Here is an 18644-nt window from a genome sequence, read left to right on the forward strand (position 1 = left end):
GAGATTTTTCAAACTCATATTTTGAGAGTACCAAAATGCAGATTGGTCACAGGAGCCTCATTCCTCGACAGAGCTGTCAATCATGGTGTCATCCCAGCTAGAAATGTTCTGTTCTAAAAACATTCTGTTAATGTTACAGAGAATGTTACTGTAATGTTTTCAGCGGGAAGTTTGCTTTGTGTTCAAAGAATGTTCTCAGATAACATTTTCTAAAAACATTAGTAAAATGTTAAGTGACAACAGTGCTCGAATGTTCTTGAAACATTCTCAGCGGGAAGTTTTCTTTATGTTCACAATTTGTTCTCAGATAAAGTACTCTAAAAACATTCAACAATCTGCAACCCAAAGAATTTTACCAAAACATCCTTTGAATGTTAAAGATAAAAACATTCTATCTTTGTTCTAATTAAATATCACCAGAATATTCTTAAATAAAAGATTTTGTGATTTGAGGCATCAGAAACATCCTGAAAACATTTTTTACATGTTGCTTTGAGAATGTTGCTCCTTTATAATTAACATTTTATAGAAAACATTCAATAATCTGTTACCTAAAGAATATTATCAAAACATGATCCGAGTGATATAGACAGAATGTTCTTCTTTTATTGATAGTTAACAAAAAAGGAACATTATTTAAATCGATGAACATCCTTAAAATTTTCTTTGAATGTTACACTCAAAACCTTGCTTGAAACATAATCAGGACTTATAGGGAATGTTAGCCAATGTGGTGAGAAGATTCCCCGCTAGCTGGGATACCCCTTTTTATAGCATCAAATAACTAATTAAAAGTAAACATGCCAGAAAAATTAACACTGGGACATAAATCAGCATGATAAGAACTAACTATGATCGCAGAAACCATGTCTGAGAAACATTTGTATGACCTGTATTTGGATTTCATAGTTTGACTCATGTCCCATCTGTTAACATGGAGGAGGGGGGATTTATGACGCATACTGCAGCCAGTAAGCAGGGGGAGCTCTGAAACGTATTGCTTAACCGTCTGTGAACACTTGTGGCGTGCATTGAATTGAACACTCTGTGGTCCACAGAGACGGAGAGTCTGAGTGTTTCTTATTGAGCTGCTGAGCTGACTGTACGTCCTCTACGGAGACCACACATAGGGGGAGAGGAGGGGAGGGTTGACCTACACACAGTGTCAGCTGATGATGAAGATTGTGATGAGGATGATGATGATGGATGATGATAAGGAGAAGAAGGAGGAGGACGATTAGGATGATGAAGGTGAAAGAAAGATGGCGGCGGTTAGTGTGAACGCTGTTTTTAAATAAATCTAAATCGTGTGCTGATTGAAACTGTCAGATTATTTAATGAAGGATTTTATTTTGAGTTCACACTGAGGTTAAATCAGCTGTTTATAAAAGATATGTTCAACAAAAACTCAAACACAATCACTGTGTGTATGTATCTGTGTGTGGCTGTGTGTGGTTGTGTGTGATTGGGGGGTGATGAAGTGGGAGGACGTCCTGTTTGGGTCATGTGCCATGTTTTACTGTGGGAAAGTATGTCTGTTTGTGTGCGTGTGTGTGTGTGTGTGTGTGTGTGTGTGTGTGTGTGTGTGTGTGTGTGTGTGTGTGTGTGTGTGTCTTTTCATGTCTTCACTTCTTGTGAGGATGTTTTGTATTGGTGTGATGGTGATGTGAAGCCTCAATGTCTGTTGATTCAGTTTAACACTGTGTCCTAACAGCATGCGAGCATCAGATAACATTGTGTAGCAGCATTGCTTGCTGCTGGAGTTCGATTATATCCAATATAGAGAGAAGTCTCTCCACTCTCGGGAGGTTTAGAAACTTGTTGATATCTATGGTAGCCCAGTTAAAGAGTTCATATCTGGTCCTGCTGCACATTTTGCTTATGTCTTTGTTAGAGGGTGGAGTATGACGTCAGTTGGCCTCACCAACCAGGTTGCTTCTGCACATGCACTGGTTCCCCTAGCCCAATATGTTGCATGCTGAGGTTGTAGTTTGGCTTCAAACCTAACAATCTGAAGAGGGGTGGTGACCATTTAATATACAGTCAATTGTGTGTTTTGATGATAATCAATGATAGAGCATGGGTATTCAGTTATCAGCTTTCATTTCAACCCACACACAGGTGTGTTTATTTACTGTCATGTCCTTTCAACGCTACTGTTACCTCTTTTCGACCGACGCGAACCTGGTTGTATTTCCGGGCTGTTGCTCACGCTGGTTCGGAGCTGGTTAGACTCGCGAACCAACACGGCACCCGTTTGTTTTTCTGCCTGCTTGAACCCGTGGAAGAGGAACGTCACGACGTCAGATTTACGTGACCGCTTTTATTAGCATTGCTAGCATGAACTTTCCCTCACAACAACGATAGCGAACAACGGCAGCTTGTCTCTGTGGCCGACCACTGCCTTGCCTTGGAATCCATTAGTCTCTTTTTTTTTTTCGCTGCAGGACAATGGAGGAAACTCGTTTGGTTTGTGTTTTTGATCACGGCAACCCTGCCCCTCACCCCTGACATAAGCGGTTTGGGGTTCTAGCAAAGAGTTGGAGCCATTCTGGACCCGGTTTTCCCGTCCAGGAGCCGGTTCACTCGCAGTCGAAACACTAAAACAGGTTCCCAATTGAACACCGGCTCCGAACCAGCCCTGAAACTGCCTTGGTCGAAAAGGAGTATGTGTAGATTTTTAAGTTTGTGTTGATGTTGGCGCCCCCTGTGGACAGAGCAATGCATCTTCTGTCTTTTCCGATCTCGTCCTGTTCCCATGTAAGTGTTTTGAAATATCACCAGCACTAACACACATTAAACATAAAACCACCCTCTGTCAGCACTAACACACAACACATGTAAATATAGAGAAATAATCTATTCCAATAATGATAGTCTGGTTGGCTTTTTCAGCACTTCTTCACTCCCCCCACTTCCTGGCTCCGCCTATTTCCTACAATACTATGGGAACAATCAGAGTTTCCTTCCTGCTTGGTTTATACTGCCGAGAGGAGTCATCTGTTTGTATCCTCTTCAGGTATACCACCTTATACCACCTTATATATCACCTTATATATCACCTCATACCAAGGGTTCAATTTTATATGTGTACTTATCTTATTGCTTTTTTTATTTGTTATAATGGTTTGCATTGCTTTACTGATGGCATTGCTTTTTGTCCTGCCTCATCCTTCTTCTGTCCCTTCCTCCTCCTTCCGCTTTCTCTGCTTCAACCTTCTACTTTCCCTACACTGGACTTGAACCCAGAACCATCAGACTGAAAAGCAGAAGTCACCACACCACAGAGCTGCTTGGCAGTGCATGCTTATTTTGGTCTTTTCATTTCACCATTTTTTTGTAGTAGTAGTTGAAAAGCAAAGCACAGGCACTTTGTGAGGAAAGTGTTTCCCTGCCATCTCACATTGGAAGCCCTTTGTGGGACTTGAACACAGAACCATCAGATCGAAAGGTAGAAAGCCTATCCTCAAGTCTTACTCTGACTCTGAGATTGTGACTCTTACTCTACCTGTAAAAGTGTGACAATGACACTTACTGTGAGAGTCTTACTCTGGTATGACAGGTGTGAGCTGCAGCAGAAATGAACAGAGTGTGAATCCTGTTTCTTCTAGGACTCCTCATCAATCAGCTGATGTATTTTTCATCTCCAACAGAATCCAAATCAGTTTCTCCCTGTTTCTCGTTGTTGCATCATGAGCTATCTCATTAAATTTCACCAGATAAACATAGATTAAGGTGTGTGTGTGTGTGTGTGTGTGTGTGTGTGTGTGTGTGTGTGTGTGTGTGTGTGTGTGTGTGTGTAGGTGTGTGTGTGTGTGTGTGTGTGTGTGTTACAGAAGAAATTATCCACAGTGGATGTCTAATAATCAGATAATATAATCTGAATACTTTAAATGAACAGATTTTCAACTGACCTTTGACCCTTACAGGAGCCAGACTATGGATAGCTTTGAGTTCTTCAAACAAGTTAAAATTGTTACATCATTATGAAAAATGTAATTTCAAATAATCTGTAGCACAAACAAAGTCTGCTCTTTAAAATAAGGGAGACAATTGGTTTAATTTAAATGTTTTAATGGATGAACTTTCAGTTTCAGTGTTTCACAAACAGAACAATGATTCAAACTTTGGGAGAAAATAAAAAACAGATTGTTTCAGTCTGAATAATTCCTGATGATGAACACAAAATGAGTATCTCAGGTCTGCAGTGTTTTTATGGTTTGAAACAGCAGATCTGTCCTGAGACAGACCTTGGTGTTAACCAGTGTTGTACTCAAGTCACCAAAACCAGAGTCCAAGTCGGGCCTCGAGTCCTCAGCGTTCAAGTCTAGTCAAAGTCATCAGATTAAAAAACTCAGTGTGTAGTCCCAGTCAAGTCCCAATATTTGATATTATTCATTACAAAGAAGGCTGCTATTGGCAGTCTGAACCTGGATTAACTGTATTAACCTGGACTGACTGTGTGTAAAACATTTCATTTAATAACAGTAGATTCAGACTGATCCTCTCAGTGCATCTGCAGATGATCAATGAAGTTACAGTGTTGTGTGCCATGCATTAACGTGCACTGCTCTTCTCTAAATGTGGAGATGCAGTGGACTGCAGTCAGATCTCTGCAGGGGTCGAATAAACTCAAAAATACCTGCAGCCCACTTGCTATTACTCAGAATTTAACCAACCAAACATCTTGGACACACGGGTTGAGTCACTTTAGATAGGTATTCAGTGTTGGACAAAGTACACAGCTTCATTACTTGAGTCAAACTATAGATCCTCCATGTCAAATATTACTCCAATACATGTGAAAGTTGCTCTGTCAGATTATTACTTGAGTTAGACACTGAAGTACTTGCTTTTGAAAATACTTAAGTATTCAAAGTACTTCTTAAAAAATCTTAAAACTTTGTATTTTCACAATACCTAAGTGCAGTCAAGAATACATAGGAGTGCATTCTGTTACACTGTGTTTATGTAGAAATCATTACTTGAAATCTATAACCGTGGAATAAAAAGAGACACTAAGTTTCTCCAAGCACAGGCAACTTAGTTTAAAATGTTCATCTGGAGTTAAACAAATGATACGTAGCTCAACACGCTTTCCCAGGTTAGACAGTGAATATTTGTATGTTTGGGCAGAGTGGGAAACAGAGAGAACATTTCAAACGATACGTACGTATGTATCATTCTGCATTTCAAAAACCTCTAACACGGGCTGAAGATATGGCCATGGGTGTTCAGGTGGAGAATTATAGAAATCATTATCACCTCCAAATGAACTTCCTGATCTGAGTGAAATCTGCTCTGTGTTTGGTCCACGTTTAACCGTGGAGACGCACGATATACAGGTACGACTAAACCACAGAGACAAACAGAACTACACAAACACATTTTACTGTCTTAAGGATCAGATTTCAAAAAAGAGAAGAAAATTCATGAGCTGACTTCAAAGCAAAAGTAGTGAGTAACTAGAGCACTGATAGAAATGCAGTTTCCCCAAAATATAATACTCAAGTAAAGTACAGATACTGAAAAGATGTACTTAAGTACTCTACTCAAGTGAATTTACTCTGTTACTGTCCACCACTGTAGGTATGTCACCATTAGCTTGCTAACAGTAGCGAAATCAATAGACAAGTAAATTCAACATCTCTCTGACTTTTCTGGTTTCATCCTGGATAGACGTCTGTTAAAGTTTGAGTTTGTCTGGTCTTGTCCTCAATGGTTATTTTACATAACTAACATGTTGCTCAACTCTGGCTGCATTTGAGGCTAAAATCATTCAAAGTAAAACTCATTGATTCATGGCATCTCTTTAAGCGTCCAGGCAGGAACTGTTGAATATAACTGCATGCGAACACGCATGCAGGTGAACATACCTGCCAGCCTTTGCTCTAAACTGAATGAATTATTAGTTCCTCACAAAAACAATAAAACAGTCTTTATCAATAAATAAGTCAGAGCCCTCCTCTCCCTCTCTGTCTGTCCTAATGTAGTCAATGTTCGAGTCTGAGTCATCAGTGCTTGAGTCCCAGTCAAGTCAAGAGTCCTGAAAATCAACGTACTACAACACTGGTGGGAACATTTACTGTTTTCATAAGTTACAGAGGTATAAATCAATCCCTGTGGTTTTGATTTCACATTGAGTGGTTCTGGTCTTTGGTTGAACACCTGTGTATCTGTTCCAGTGTGGCACGTAAATAAAACCTGCAGGAACTAAACCCAGTCCACTTTTGGTTCCTTTTCGTATCCTCGTCAAACACAGTCTAAGGGTATAATACAAAACACATGAGTCCTCAGTCTCTGTCTCTGAGAAACTTTTGGCTTTTAACAATGACACAGTGCCCTGACATGAGGTCAAAGGTCAACACTCTGACTCCATGAACCTCAAAGAATTTGATCTTTTGTCCTACTAGTCAAGTTTCCCAACCAGAGATGATTTTTATGGTCTGAGCCTCAAAGGACAAACAGAGATATATTTCCACCCTTATGTCTCTGAATAAAAGCCACGGGCAGATGCTGGTTAGCTTAGCTTAGCTTACCTTTAAGACTGGAAACAAGAAAAACAAGGACAAACAGCTACCTAAGCAGCTGCTGCTAGGCTTAGATTAGCTTGAAGACCGGAAACAAGGGCAAACAGAGAGCCAGGCTCTTCTACAATGTGACAGAGAGCATCAGCTGTTAAGTTCACTGGTTAATTTTGTTTGTTAAATTCATACAGACAATACACTATAAAAAAAGAAGTTGTGTTTGATCTCTGGGTCAAGCAGTTGCTGGTTTTCAACAGTTTACTAAAAATCTCATGGAGACCAAAAAGAGCCAAACTGACCTGGAACAGTTTTTCATCAATACAAACGTGATCAATATAATACTCTGTGATTTCAGAGGTGTTGCTGGGTGTTTTTTTTCCTTCAAACAGACTGTGGCTTGAGTTTTTTTTTTTTTTTTACAATCTTTATGCTAAGCTAAGCTAACCTGAATCTGGCCCCAGCATAACCACTGAAACCAAATATTTAATTTTTCCCAAGTTTTTGTCTTTGAATCGTGATCACCTTAGATTTTTCAAAAAGCACAGTCACACCATGTTGACAGACAGAACATCAGAATGTGAAGTATTACGTATCATATATTAATTTATTAAAGATAAGCCAGGCAGCACTTTGGTTATTGTAACATGAGGTTTGGGGAGTTTTTGGCTCAAATGAAAGGGAAACTTGACCACCTGAAAACTTTCAACTGTCTTTTTTCAGGGTTTTTTTTAAGCCAGCAGATCACTCCTCTTGCTGCGCCAAACCACCAGAGCAATCATGGCCAACGTGAGGAAGACAGGGACGAGGATGAGGACAGTGAGCGTCTCGTCTGGCGGGTCCACCCACTCCACCAGCGTGCTGGAGCAGTTGGAGAAAAAGTGCTTGTGTATGCGGATGATGTAGCTTTCTACCAGTGGATTGGGCCAAAAACAGTGGACCACCTGGGACTTTGTCTCCGTGCACAGGGTGAACAGGTGGTACTCGCTGAGGACAAAGAAGAGGGTGGAGAAAAGAAAGGAGAGGGGGTTAATATTAATCTTTCACCTTTCTGCGTACAATGGAAACAGCTGAAGGCTGGACATTAAAGGAAATATAATATAAAAGTAAAAGTTCAGTTAAATATGATTTATCACAGCACAGCAGGACAATGTATGGACTTTACTGTGAATGAAAATGTTCAGTTTATTTTGATTTGTATGCCTGCAAGGATGCTGATTCAAATACTGTTGCTATAGAAGTGATATCTCTTGTCATTCTATGTTCCAACCCGATCACTGAGGTCCTCGAATGCTTTCCTTTTAAATGTCCCTCGTGTGTCTCACACAAGCACCCGCCAGAGAGCTTTCTGAATTTAAGCCCCCAAGCTTTGGAACTCTTTGCATCTGGACATAAAAACAACAAGCTCTCTGGGTGTTTTAAAAGTAAACTTAAGACTTAACTTTTTAATCTAGCTTTTAATTTGGAGTAATTTATTTTTAGCCCTGGACTGCATTATTATTACTATTATTTGTATTATCATTTTAACCATTATTATTTGAATTATTGCTTTAACATATATTTATCTTATTTAATTGTTTATTTATTGTATTCATCTGATCTTGTTAACGCTACCTTATTTTTAACTTTTCTTTCCACTATTACTTATTTTATTAATTTTACTGTAGTGATTTGATTTGATTTTTTAAGTATTTTATTTATAATCCCGCCTTTTATAATTTTACCATTGCTGTTTTTTACTGTCTCTCTGTTATTCTTTGAAGCACTTTGGGCTGCATGTTTTTATGTATGAATGGTGCAATATAAATAAAGTTGAGTTGATATAGACTATGGAATCAGAGGGACTGTTTTTTAAGCTTCCTTCAGTAAATAAACCATCTTTAAATCAATAAAATCAACTTCAGATCAATACTTAACGTCAACTTGTTGGATTTTTAATCGGTAGTGGGTCAATAATGGCCCTTTTCCACTACACAGTTCCAGCCCTACTCGACTCTACTCGATTTGGGTACCTTTTCCACCAGCCCAAGTATCGACTCACAACGTGACATAAACACAACAATCACAAACAATGGAGGACATGGAGGCAATGGTGTACTTGTTGCTCGGTCCGTGGCTTTTTTGTCGCAGGCAGAGCGAGAGAGGAAAGCAAAAGAAGAGCAAGAGTACTGGTGTTGTTTTTTAAAAATGGCGGGTTTGATTCCTGTGTTGGGCGTGGCGCTCACGACTCTTCGGCGACGACATTCTCTGACCAATCAGTGGCCGGCAGTCCATCAACGTCACCTTTTAGTATCGGCTCAGCTCACTTGGAACCAGAGCAGAGCAGGTAAGAAAAACTGGTATCTTACACGAGGTACCGCACCCGTGGAAACGCAACACAAACCGAGTAGAGTCGAGTCAAGTCGAGTAGAGTAGCGCTAAGACGGGCCGGTGGAAAAGGGCCATAAGTGGACTTCAACTGCTCACCCTGTCTGAATTCCAATCTGCTAGGACCACCTGCTCACTATAAATTATCCCTTTGATAGACGAACATGTCTCATAATATAGCCATGGTCTGAACTGGGAATAAACTTGGACTTTCAGAGACTCCAACCACATAATTTAACAGACTGACGCTCAGGACAGACAATCGATATGCTATTCAAGATATATCACTGAACACACACACACACAGCCAGACACAGACACACACAGCCACACATGGAGTCTTTTTTGTGTGTGGTAGTGAATAGATTTCAACATCAGCCGTCACACTGACAGAGTGCTTGGCAGAAGCTCAGCTCACTGTGTGTATATGTGTGTGTATGTGTGTGTGTGTGTGTGTGTGTCTGGTGTGTCGGTGTGTGTAGAGAGGTTTGGGTCACTGCTTGTGTAAACATGAGGCCTCTCGCTCCCACACACTCTCTCTCCCTGTCTCTCTCTCTCTCTGTCTTATCTCATCCTCACAGGCTGAACAAACTCACAACATTAAACTGTTTCAATTAAAGTCACCAACTCTAATATAGTGATTTCCAGAATAACTCTCCACCTCCTGAAAAAGAACTGATTCACCAAAAAACAGATGTATAATCTGTCTAAAAGTTTTAAGACTGGTGCTGGCTGAGATTTCAAAATGGTTTTTTTTTTGGGACTGACTGAAAAGATTTTATTCACTATGATTCTGACTCTGTGAAGAGGAAACTTTGTAAATATACCATCATCCAGCAGGATAACATTATTAGAGTGAATGCAATATACAGTATCTCTACAGCAGACCATGTCAATGCAGACTGTTCTAGTAAGTATTTATATTTCTGAGTGTGGAAACACGGCCAACCCTGTCTATTTCCTTCCTGCCCTTTCAAAATAAAGCTCCGCTTGAGAGATTCAGAAGCGGCTGAAGTTATTTATAGTCTGAGTGACTGAGTAGAAAATCAGACTGCATGCAGGTGTCAGAGTTAAATTCACAGAAACAAAGTCTGTCCTCACAGAATCAGAAACACATCTGGAACAGATCAATCATGTGTCACAACATCCGGTAGACCCAGACCCAGTTTAATCTCCCAGGATTAAACAAACAAGCAGAATGTAAAAACATCACATAATCATCATCAGTCACAAGATCGTCATAAGTCACATGATCGCCATCATTTTTCGGAAAAATCAGTGTAACAAATCTGAATGACGTTACTTCTTTCTCAGAATATGATTTCCTCTAAATCCTCCGACACAACTTTGTAAGATTGTGTGTGTGTGTGTGTGTGTGTGTGTGTGTGTGTGTGTGTGTGTGTGTGTGACTCCCCCTCCCCTGCCCATCATGAGAGGTCAAAGGTGACAGAAAGAATGAGGTCAAGCTGGATAAAGATAGATACAGCAGGAGGTCTGTCTCCTGCAGACATCCAGCTGCAGGAGGAAGAGGAGGAGAGGGAGGAGGAAGAAGAAGGGGAGGAGGAGGAGGGGGAACTCATTTAAACTTTAAAGAGCAGATATAAAACAATGTAAGTAAAAGAGCTCTGTGTATTGCTGTGTGTGTGTTTGTGTGTGTGTGAGTGTGTGTGTGTGTGTGTGTGTGTAGTTCTTTTTTACAGTACTGTTGATGTGTTTAAATCAAATTAATGAAAACACCTGAAGAATTTTTTTTTGTGATGTCATTTCTCTGTGATGGTCACATGATCAAGTAGTGTGTTAGAGTCACATGACATTCACGTGTTTTTTATTTACAGTCAGTCTGCAGTTCTTGTTGAATTTGTTCTGTAGCTGGAAACATTTTTCTCACACACACACACACACACACACACACACACACACACACACACACACACACACACACACACACACACAGTGAGACACTGTCTGTGTTAATCAGGTGTACTTTGTTACAAAGCAGTCACCTCCCTCCTCACACTAAGCCCTTAGACCTGAGAACTAAACAGACTGTAGACGCCGTGGACTTCCCTGAGTCGTGCCTGGAATAAGAGTTTCATGTTCAGGTCTGTTTGTGCTGCTGCTATCATCTTAGCACAGATCTCACCTGCAATCTCATCCGGTGAGATTTGTCTTCCTGCTGCTGTTATTAGTTCAGAGGAACAGACTCTTAAAGGCTATCGTGCCTTTCAGACACAGTTAATTGTGTTTCGAGGAGGAGAATGTAAATCTTTACAGTGATTTCAGACATGATGTCATTCTATTCTTCCTCTAAGACCCATAATGGCTAAACTAACTAAAGCTAACAACTCTTTCATGAAAGTTCAAAGGTCACCATCAGAGTCTGATTAGATTGAATACACTGAGCACAGTCTACAGAACAAAACCTCAGGAGACATGATCATAACTTTATAATCAGGACCTCCTGTTTCATATTAGGTTACACTCATTCAGGTCACACAGATGCTCTCACATGTTAAATATAAATATGTAATGATAGTTATTAAATTATAATACTACTTATTATTTATGTATCATTATCATAGACTGTATAAAATATGGACGTAGTATCCGTGACGTCACCCATCTGTTTCTGAAGAGCTGTTTGAGGAATCGTCGACGGCAGCCATGTTGCTGCTGTGGAGCCAGTGACGTAAAGAGGCGGAGTTTGAGCCTCCCAGCCAACAGCTACAGTGTTTTCACAGTCAGCTGTGCCTCTCATTGGAAGACTCGTAATCTCAATATCTTCGAAATTGCTGCATTAGAAAAAAATTCACCCCCCTCACAGTGTGTGCCGATCGAGAAAGGAGCTATCCAGACTACACTCCTCTTTTGTACCTTTAGCTGTAAACATGTTTATTTCTGCTGTAAAGATCGGCTTTTTCCCATTCATGTGTATGTGACTTCCGTTACTTCCAGAGCCAGCCTCCAGCGGATCCTCGATGAACTGCAGCTTTTAGCACTTCCGCATTGACTCATATTTTTACATCGGAGATTAATATGATAAATTGATTTTGATTATGGTCTCTACAGCCCTGAGGTCTTTCTGATTTATTATTCATTATAAAATCTTTAGAGTCACAGCTTCATGTTTCCTGTTTTTATCACATAATTAGAACATCGATGCACATCAGACCTGATGAAGTGGGTGAGGTTGCACCAGTACTGAGGATCCACGTGGTCCATGTCTCTCTTAAAGTCGTCTCCACACACCTCCACCTCCCACTGAAGCCGAGACTCATTACACAGCTTCCTGTGAGGGGGGGGCTGGGCCTCCAACATCACACTGTCTGCAGCTAAAAAAAATAAAATGAAGAAGAGGAGGAATATAAGTTGAATCTCTTTTTACAGCATGTTTTTAAAAACTGTTACTTTTTTTATCCATTCTGTTTGTTCTGTTATATTTTCTTATTTTATTTTACTCACTTTAAAACAAATAATTTATTGTTTTATATTCATAGATGTTATTAACGAATGATACATGGATTATTGATCAAACACTCACCTGTTGAAGCTCTCATCATCATGAAGACGTTTACTGTACAGAAAAAAAAATCAAATTAAATAATTAATTTAAACATACAAGTGAAAAAGATATTTTAATGAAACTTTTTTATAAATTCAAACTCTGTCAAATGTAAAAGCATGGTGTAATAATTTACAAAACAGTAAACCCACAAAGACAACCCATCATATGTGTCCAATACTTTCCTGAAGCATCCCTCTCTTTTTTATTTTCAACAGCAGTGCTCTTTTTTTTCCCCCACACACACTTTGGTCATCATCTCATTATCAGTCTGACTAAGGCAGACCGACGAGCAGTGCTTGTTCATTTTAGGATGAAGAAGTGTTGTAATAAACAGCCTCTGTTCTGTGAGTGTGCTAAGTGAAGCCCTGAGGTAAAAGAGAAAAGGGATAACCAGCTTCATTATATCTGACAACTTTAACTGGTGATTCAGGATTTGTAGAGTCGGCTTACTCAAAGGCAGACTGGCTATGTTGAACTGGTTTTGTAGTTAAGCCCTCTGGAGGATAAATAATGCACGAGAGCCGAAATCACTCTTCTGATGGTTCAGTAACTCGATTAAAATCTAAATGTGCTAAAAAATAGATCAAATGAAAGCTTGATAAAGAGGAGAGTCAGGACAGGATCATGGAGTCCACTCTCAGGGTTGGGGTGGGGCGAGGGGGACAGGGGGGTTATTGAGGGCGAAAAGGAAGAAGAACAATGACCAAAGACAGAGGGGAATTCTGGGTACAAACAAAAGCAGGAAAGGGTGAGGTGGAGTCCTGGGTGACTAAGATGAAGTCAGAAATAAATGAAAACACTTAGAGCAGAAGAAATTTCTACTTTTAACCCCTCTATAGTCTCTCTGGGAGCTTGGACAGTTCTGCTGGTGTTTACAGGGCTGTTGTTGTTTTCAGCAGAACATGGTGAATGAGTGTCAGACTGTGATAACAGCTCTGTTCACATTCTGTGGAAATACCTCAGTTTAAATTCAGAGTACATACTTTGAGGAGAAAACCCTGAGCTGATCTGAGTGTACCAAGAGAAAAAGATCCACTAGGACCGAACATATATAACGGCTCCCAGAAACGTGTCCCTATCATACTAGCCATTGTTTTACCATCATCATCATCATCATCATCATCATCATCATCATCAATGTCATCACCTTCATTGTGGCACTGGTTTTGGTTGATGGTTAAGTCACATGCAATGTGTAAAAAGGCTATGTCCAGTGTTTTCAGCACTATTATCATCATCCTCATCATCATCCTCATCATTAATTTAAAAATATGGTAACCCCTATTATAATCAACATTATATCAATATCGTCATCATCAATCCATCCATCATTGTCATCAATATTATCTTAATAAGAATCATCATAATCATATTAGCATTATCAGCATCATAATTATCACCATCATCATCATCATCATCATCTTCATCGAAATCATCGAAATCATCACTACAGCTATTTCAATTACTAACATAACCATTATTATCATCATCACCATAATCATAATCATATTCATCCTTAACATCATCAACCTACCATTGTCATCACCACATTATCTTCATTATCATTATCATCATAGTCTTCTTCATCATCATCATCATCATCATCATCATCACTACAGCTATTTCATTACCAACATCACCATCGTTATCATCATCAGCATAATCATCATCATATTCATCCTTGACATCATCAACCTACCATTGTCATCACCACATTATCTTCATTATCATCATCATCATCACCATCATCATCATCATCACCATCATCATCATCATCATCATCATCATCACCATCATCATCATCATCTTCAACACTTCAACATTTTCACCATCATTATCATATTCATCAGCATCACCATATCATTGTCCCAGCGTATCGTTAACACAATCAGCATGACCCTTGTTCTCAATATAATCATGATGTTTTTTTTAACATCAGAACATCCTCATTATCAAATTGGTCTTCATTATTATCACCATCATTATAATCATCTTTATCGTCACCCCTATAATCATATTTGTTATGACTATAATCTAGGGCCCGTATGCACGTCGAGCCATTGGTGATGAAAACTGGACGTTTGTACTAATGGTGACAAAATAAAAGATTAGCGGTATGCATGAACCAGGTTAATGCCCCAACAAAGCATTACATTTAATGGCGGTAGACTCCACCATTACAGGTGGGTACGGCAGGATTACCGCACCTGTTAGGCTGTTTAAAGGTTGGTGGACATTGTGCTTATGCATGACTGTTTAAGAGGAAATATGTGAAGACAGTAATTATTTATTTTGGTCTTCTACGGTGTGCTCAGAAACACCACACACATTTACCCGGTTCAAGATCTGAAGCCAAACTTTCCCTTTCTCCTTATTTGTTATCTTTGACGATTGACTTGCTGATAATAGCCGTTTGTTCATTCTATATTCTTGTAATAAAATTTTAATTTCTTCCACTGAAAAATGATTTCTTCTTGATCTTCTCTCAGTCACACCGGTACCGCTCGCCATGTTTATTGTGGTTTATGCGTAGTAGGCATGCGCAATTCAAAATTTGTTGTATAGGGGTTTTCCAGGAGGTTCCCTGGACATATGCACCAGCCTCGCTTTCATGGTGCAATTAGTTAATTGGCCAATTATTTGCAGTCGTGCATGCGGCTAACGCTACGGCCAAATGAGTCGTTACATAACGGTACGTTAGGACTAATTGTCCCGTTTCTGTAATGGCTGGACGTGCATACGGGCCCTGGTCATTATCAATGTCTTCATTATTGTCATCACCAATATCACTACCATGATCATCACCATCATCGTAATTACCGGAACATCATCATTATCCCTATTAAGACATCATTATCATCTTCAGTGCTATCTTCACAGCATCACAGCATCATCATCATGGTTATAATCATCTACATATCACATTCACTTTGACTGACATGATGATCATCATCATTCTGACTATTATCATTATCATGCTTCAAATTACTATCATCATCATTGTCATTGTCATCAGCAACAACATTAGATAGATAGATAGATAGATAGATAGATAGATAGATAGATAGATAGATAGATAGATAGATAGATAGATAGATAGATAGATAGATAGATAGATAGATAGATAGATAGATAGATAGATAGATAGATCATGATAATCAGTAATTCATTCAAGATCCTCATCATCTGGATCATCATCATAACCATCATCTTTCTTTTCACTATCATTATAACTTCATTATCATCATGATCATTTTTTTCTACTCATGCAGAGTTAACCTTTTATCACTGTGTTATTGAACTGATCATGTTAATGAACTGATTATAATTTTGTTCTGAGTGCTACAGTTAGTTAGAAAATGAGCTTCATTGTGTTCAGATAAGTGAATACGCAGAATCTGCGATCATTAGAGATGATCAGGTAAAAACACCTTGAAAATGAAAGATTTCTCAGTGTGTAACTAACAGACACGATCAGCCTGAGGCTATCTATTTCTCACTCTGACTCTGAGCTGAGAGGAACACAGAAAACACAGCACATTATGATATTCTTCTATTTCTGTATGTTAATGGAATCATTGCAGCATTGATTCTGCTCTTTGCGTTTGCTCTAGCTAAGAAACGTGTTCTGACAGGTCAGGCAGATGCATGGCTGAACAGACCTATAACTATTCCTGACAGTTTGGACACCTGATATAATGACACATCTTCTCCACGAGCCATCAGTCTGCTGAGAAAAGTACCCTGTTTTCTGCTCCTTCAGGCTGAGTATTTCATGTTTGTATCAGAAACAGCAGCAGGAAATACATCGCACATCCAAGGAAGAGATAATAAATCTACCATCACAACTACCATATCAAGTGACGTCTACATAAAGTATTTAACAATTTTTACATCAACAACTATCTTTTTCTACATTTCTATAAGTGTATTTAAACAGTCTTTATTTTTCAACTCTGTAAATCACTTTAAAATGTTTGTAAATAATATTATTTATTTATTCATTGTTATTGAATTAGTGTTATTAATTCATATCAATATTATTTTTGATATGACACAATCATTATTTTTTATTACACTTCACATTATGTTTTTTACATAATTTGTTTTTTGGGAGTCTGTGAATTACGGTATTTAAATAGTATTTATCCTGAAGGTCTGTGAATTATTTATTTAAACATTCTTTATACTGAAGGTCAGTGAATGACTGTATTTCAACTTTATTTATTTGATGGTGCAGATGTTTTTGCACAGGAGAAGCCTGAGGCTGTTTTGGCTGTGATTGGATGTTTATGGGCTGATGTTTCTAAGGGGATCTGTTTCTGTGACGCACATGCGGACTGATAGTGTGTTCTCTGCTGGATCCACTCAGAGCGTGGAGACTGTATTGACCAACATATTTTAGTCTTTTTCAGCTTATAATTGATCAACCACTAAAATGATCAATTATTAAACATGTGAATTATTGATATAGTAATCTAAACAGTGATCAAAACTTGCTGTGAGTCTGACCAGCTCCATACTGCATGGTCTCAGATCTAACTCAGTGCAAAAATCTGGGTTCAGGTCTAAGAGAGATCACTTGAATATTTCTCACAGAACTCTTTAAAGGCAGAAAGCCAGCATAAAGCGGGTGACATCAATGAATTAATTATTAATCAAGCCGCAGAGCTGATCACAGATGAGAAGCTCTCCTCCAGATAAAACCTAACATCTGTGCTACTATTACAGTACTACTACAGTTTAACATCTGTATCACTACAGTACCAATACAAACACAGTACTACTACACTTATACTATTACTACAGTATAAGTACAGTACTAATACAATGAAACTACAGTCATACTAATACTGCGGTATCAATACAGCACTGATACAAATACAGCACTACTACTACTACTACTACTACTACAGTCATACAAATACTGCTGTATCACTACAGTACTAATACAAATACAATACTACTACAATAACTTCCAATACAACTACATTTCTATTACATGGCTATTGTAACATTACTGTAATAGTCCTGTCACAGATATATAGAACAACTTGCTCAGGACAGCCTCAGTACTACCAGAGATATGTTGTAGTTTAGTACATTTTATAACCCAGACACTCAGTACTTTATACAATTACTACCTGATATTATACTTTATTTTAAACTGAGTACTTTTTTATATACTCTCAGTACTTTCTTTTACACACTCATTACTTTATATTATACTCCCAAGACTTTTAGTTTATTCACCCAGTACTTAAAATTGCAGACACAGTACTTTATACACTCATTACCACATGGGTGATGTTTATTTTAAGAGTTTCTGCTTCATGTTTTTCATAATTTCTGATTTCGTTCAAACTGATCTGAGCTCCCAGCAGAGACAAAAGCCGCAGCTTTTTACTGAATGCATCTTTCCAAATCCCACAATATAATATAATACATAGTAATAAGGTGAATTAATGGTATAATATACAGCTCAGCAATGATATGACTGAAGTGGCACTGAAATGGAAATCCTAAATGATCATAGCAACACCCCACTGTGATGGAGAGCTGTAATTTTAGTTATTACTCTATAAATACGCCGTCCACCGTCACAGTGACGCTACAGTCGGTCACATCGATCAAAACAAACATGATCGATCATCGATACTCACCCAGAAAGCCAACAATGAAAAGTTTGAGGACGGCGGACTCTCGAGGATCCATCACGCTGAGATCCGGGCGGACTCTGGATCAAAGATCAGCTGCAGCTCCGGAAAAACGAGCATTTAAAGCGAACCATCATACAAATAATCCCAGATGTTAGAGTCCAGAGTCCGAATCACGAAGAGTCCAAAGAAAACGAGAGATCGATTCAGATTGAAACACGGAGAGAGAAAAACCTGATTCAAGAGCGAAATTTCAGCCTCCTCTCGAGATGGTCGCGTCAGGACCACGCACACTGCCCCGCATCCTCAGAGGGGGGAGGGAGAGGAGGGAGGGAGGGAGGGGAAAGGAGGAGGGGGGATCTGGGATTATAATTTTCGTATAATCCCGCTCACAAAGACTCCTGTGACACATCACATACATGTGCAATACTTTGATTTCTGGTGTAATACCTCATAACCATGTGCAATATTGTAATTTACCCCATAACATATTTTATCATTATATTCATCTTCTACATGTGCACTCTGGTT

At 38.9% G+C, this 18644-nt stretch overlaps 1 protein-coding gene across 1 annotated transcript; it reads right to left on the reverse strand.

Annotated features, from left to right (window-relative positions):
* Positions 1 to 4057: 4057 nt before the first annotated feature.
* LOC117829329 (receptor activity-modifying protein 3-like) lies at positions 4058 to 18415 on the reverse strand. Its single transcript, XM_034706958.1, has 4 exons — positions 18120 to 18415; positions 12433 to 12465; positions 12064 to 12223; positions 4058 to 7511 (listed from the first exon to the last, which is right to left on the reverse strand). The coding sequence occupies exons 1-4, from the start codon at positions 18169 to 18171 to the stop codon at positions 7256 to 7258; spliced, it is 501 nt and encodes a 166-aa protein (XP_034562849.1). The 5' UTR covers positions 18172 to 18415; the 3' UTR covers positions 4058 to 7255.
* Positions 18416 to 18644: the final 229 nt, after the last annotated feature.

This window comes from Notolabrus celidotus, chromosome 17, assembly GCF_009762535.1.
Source record: "Notolabrus celidotus isolate fNotCel1 chromosome 17, fNotCel1.pri, whole genome shotgun sequence".
NCBI lineage: Eukaryota > Metazoa > Chordata > Actinopteri > Labriformes > Labridae > Notolabrus > Notolabrus celidotus.

Bases quoted from the DNA above. Each gene is read 5' to 3' on its own strand.
- LOC117829329 (XM_034706958.1), bottom strand. From the start codon at position 18,171: ATGGATCCTCGAGAGTCCGCCGTCCTCAAACTTTTCATTGTTGGCTTT. The intron at 12,466-18,119 runs GTGAGTATCGAT...TTTTCTGTACAG, and splicing joins TTTCATTGTTGGCTTTCTGG to TAAACGTCTTCATGATGATG. The intron at 7,512-12,063 runs GTCTGATGTGCA...CTTTGTCCTCAG, and splicing joins AACCTCACCCACTTCATCAG to CGAGTACCACCTGTTCACCC.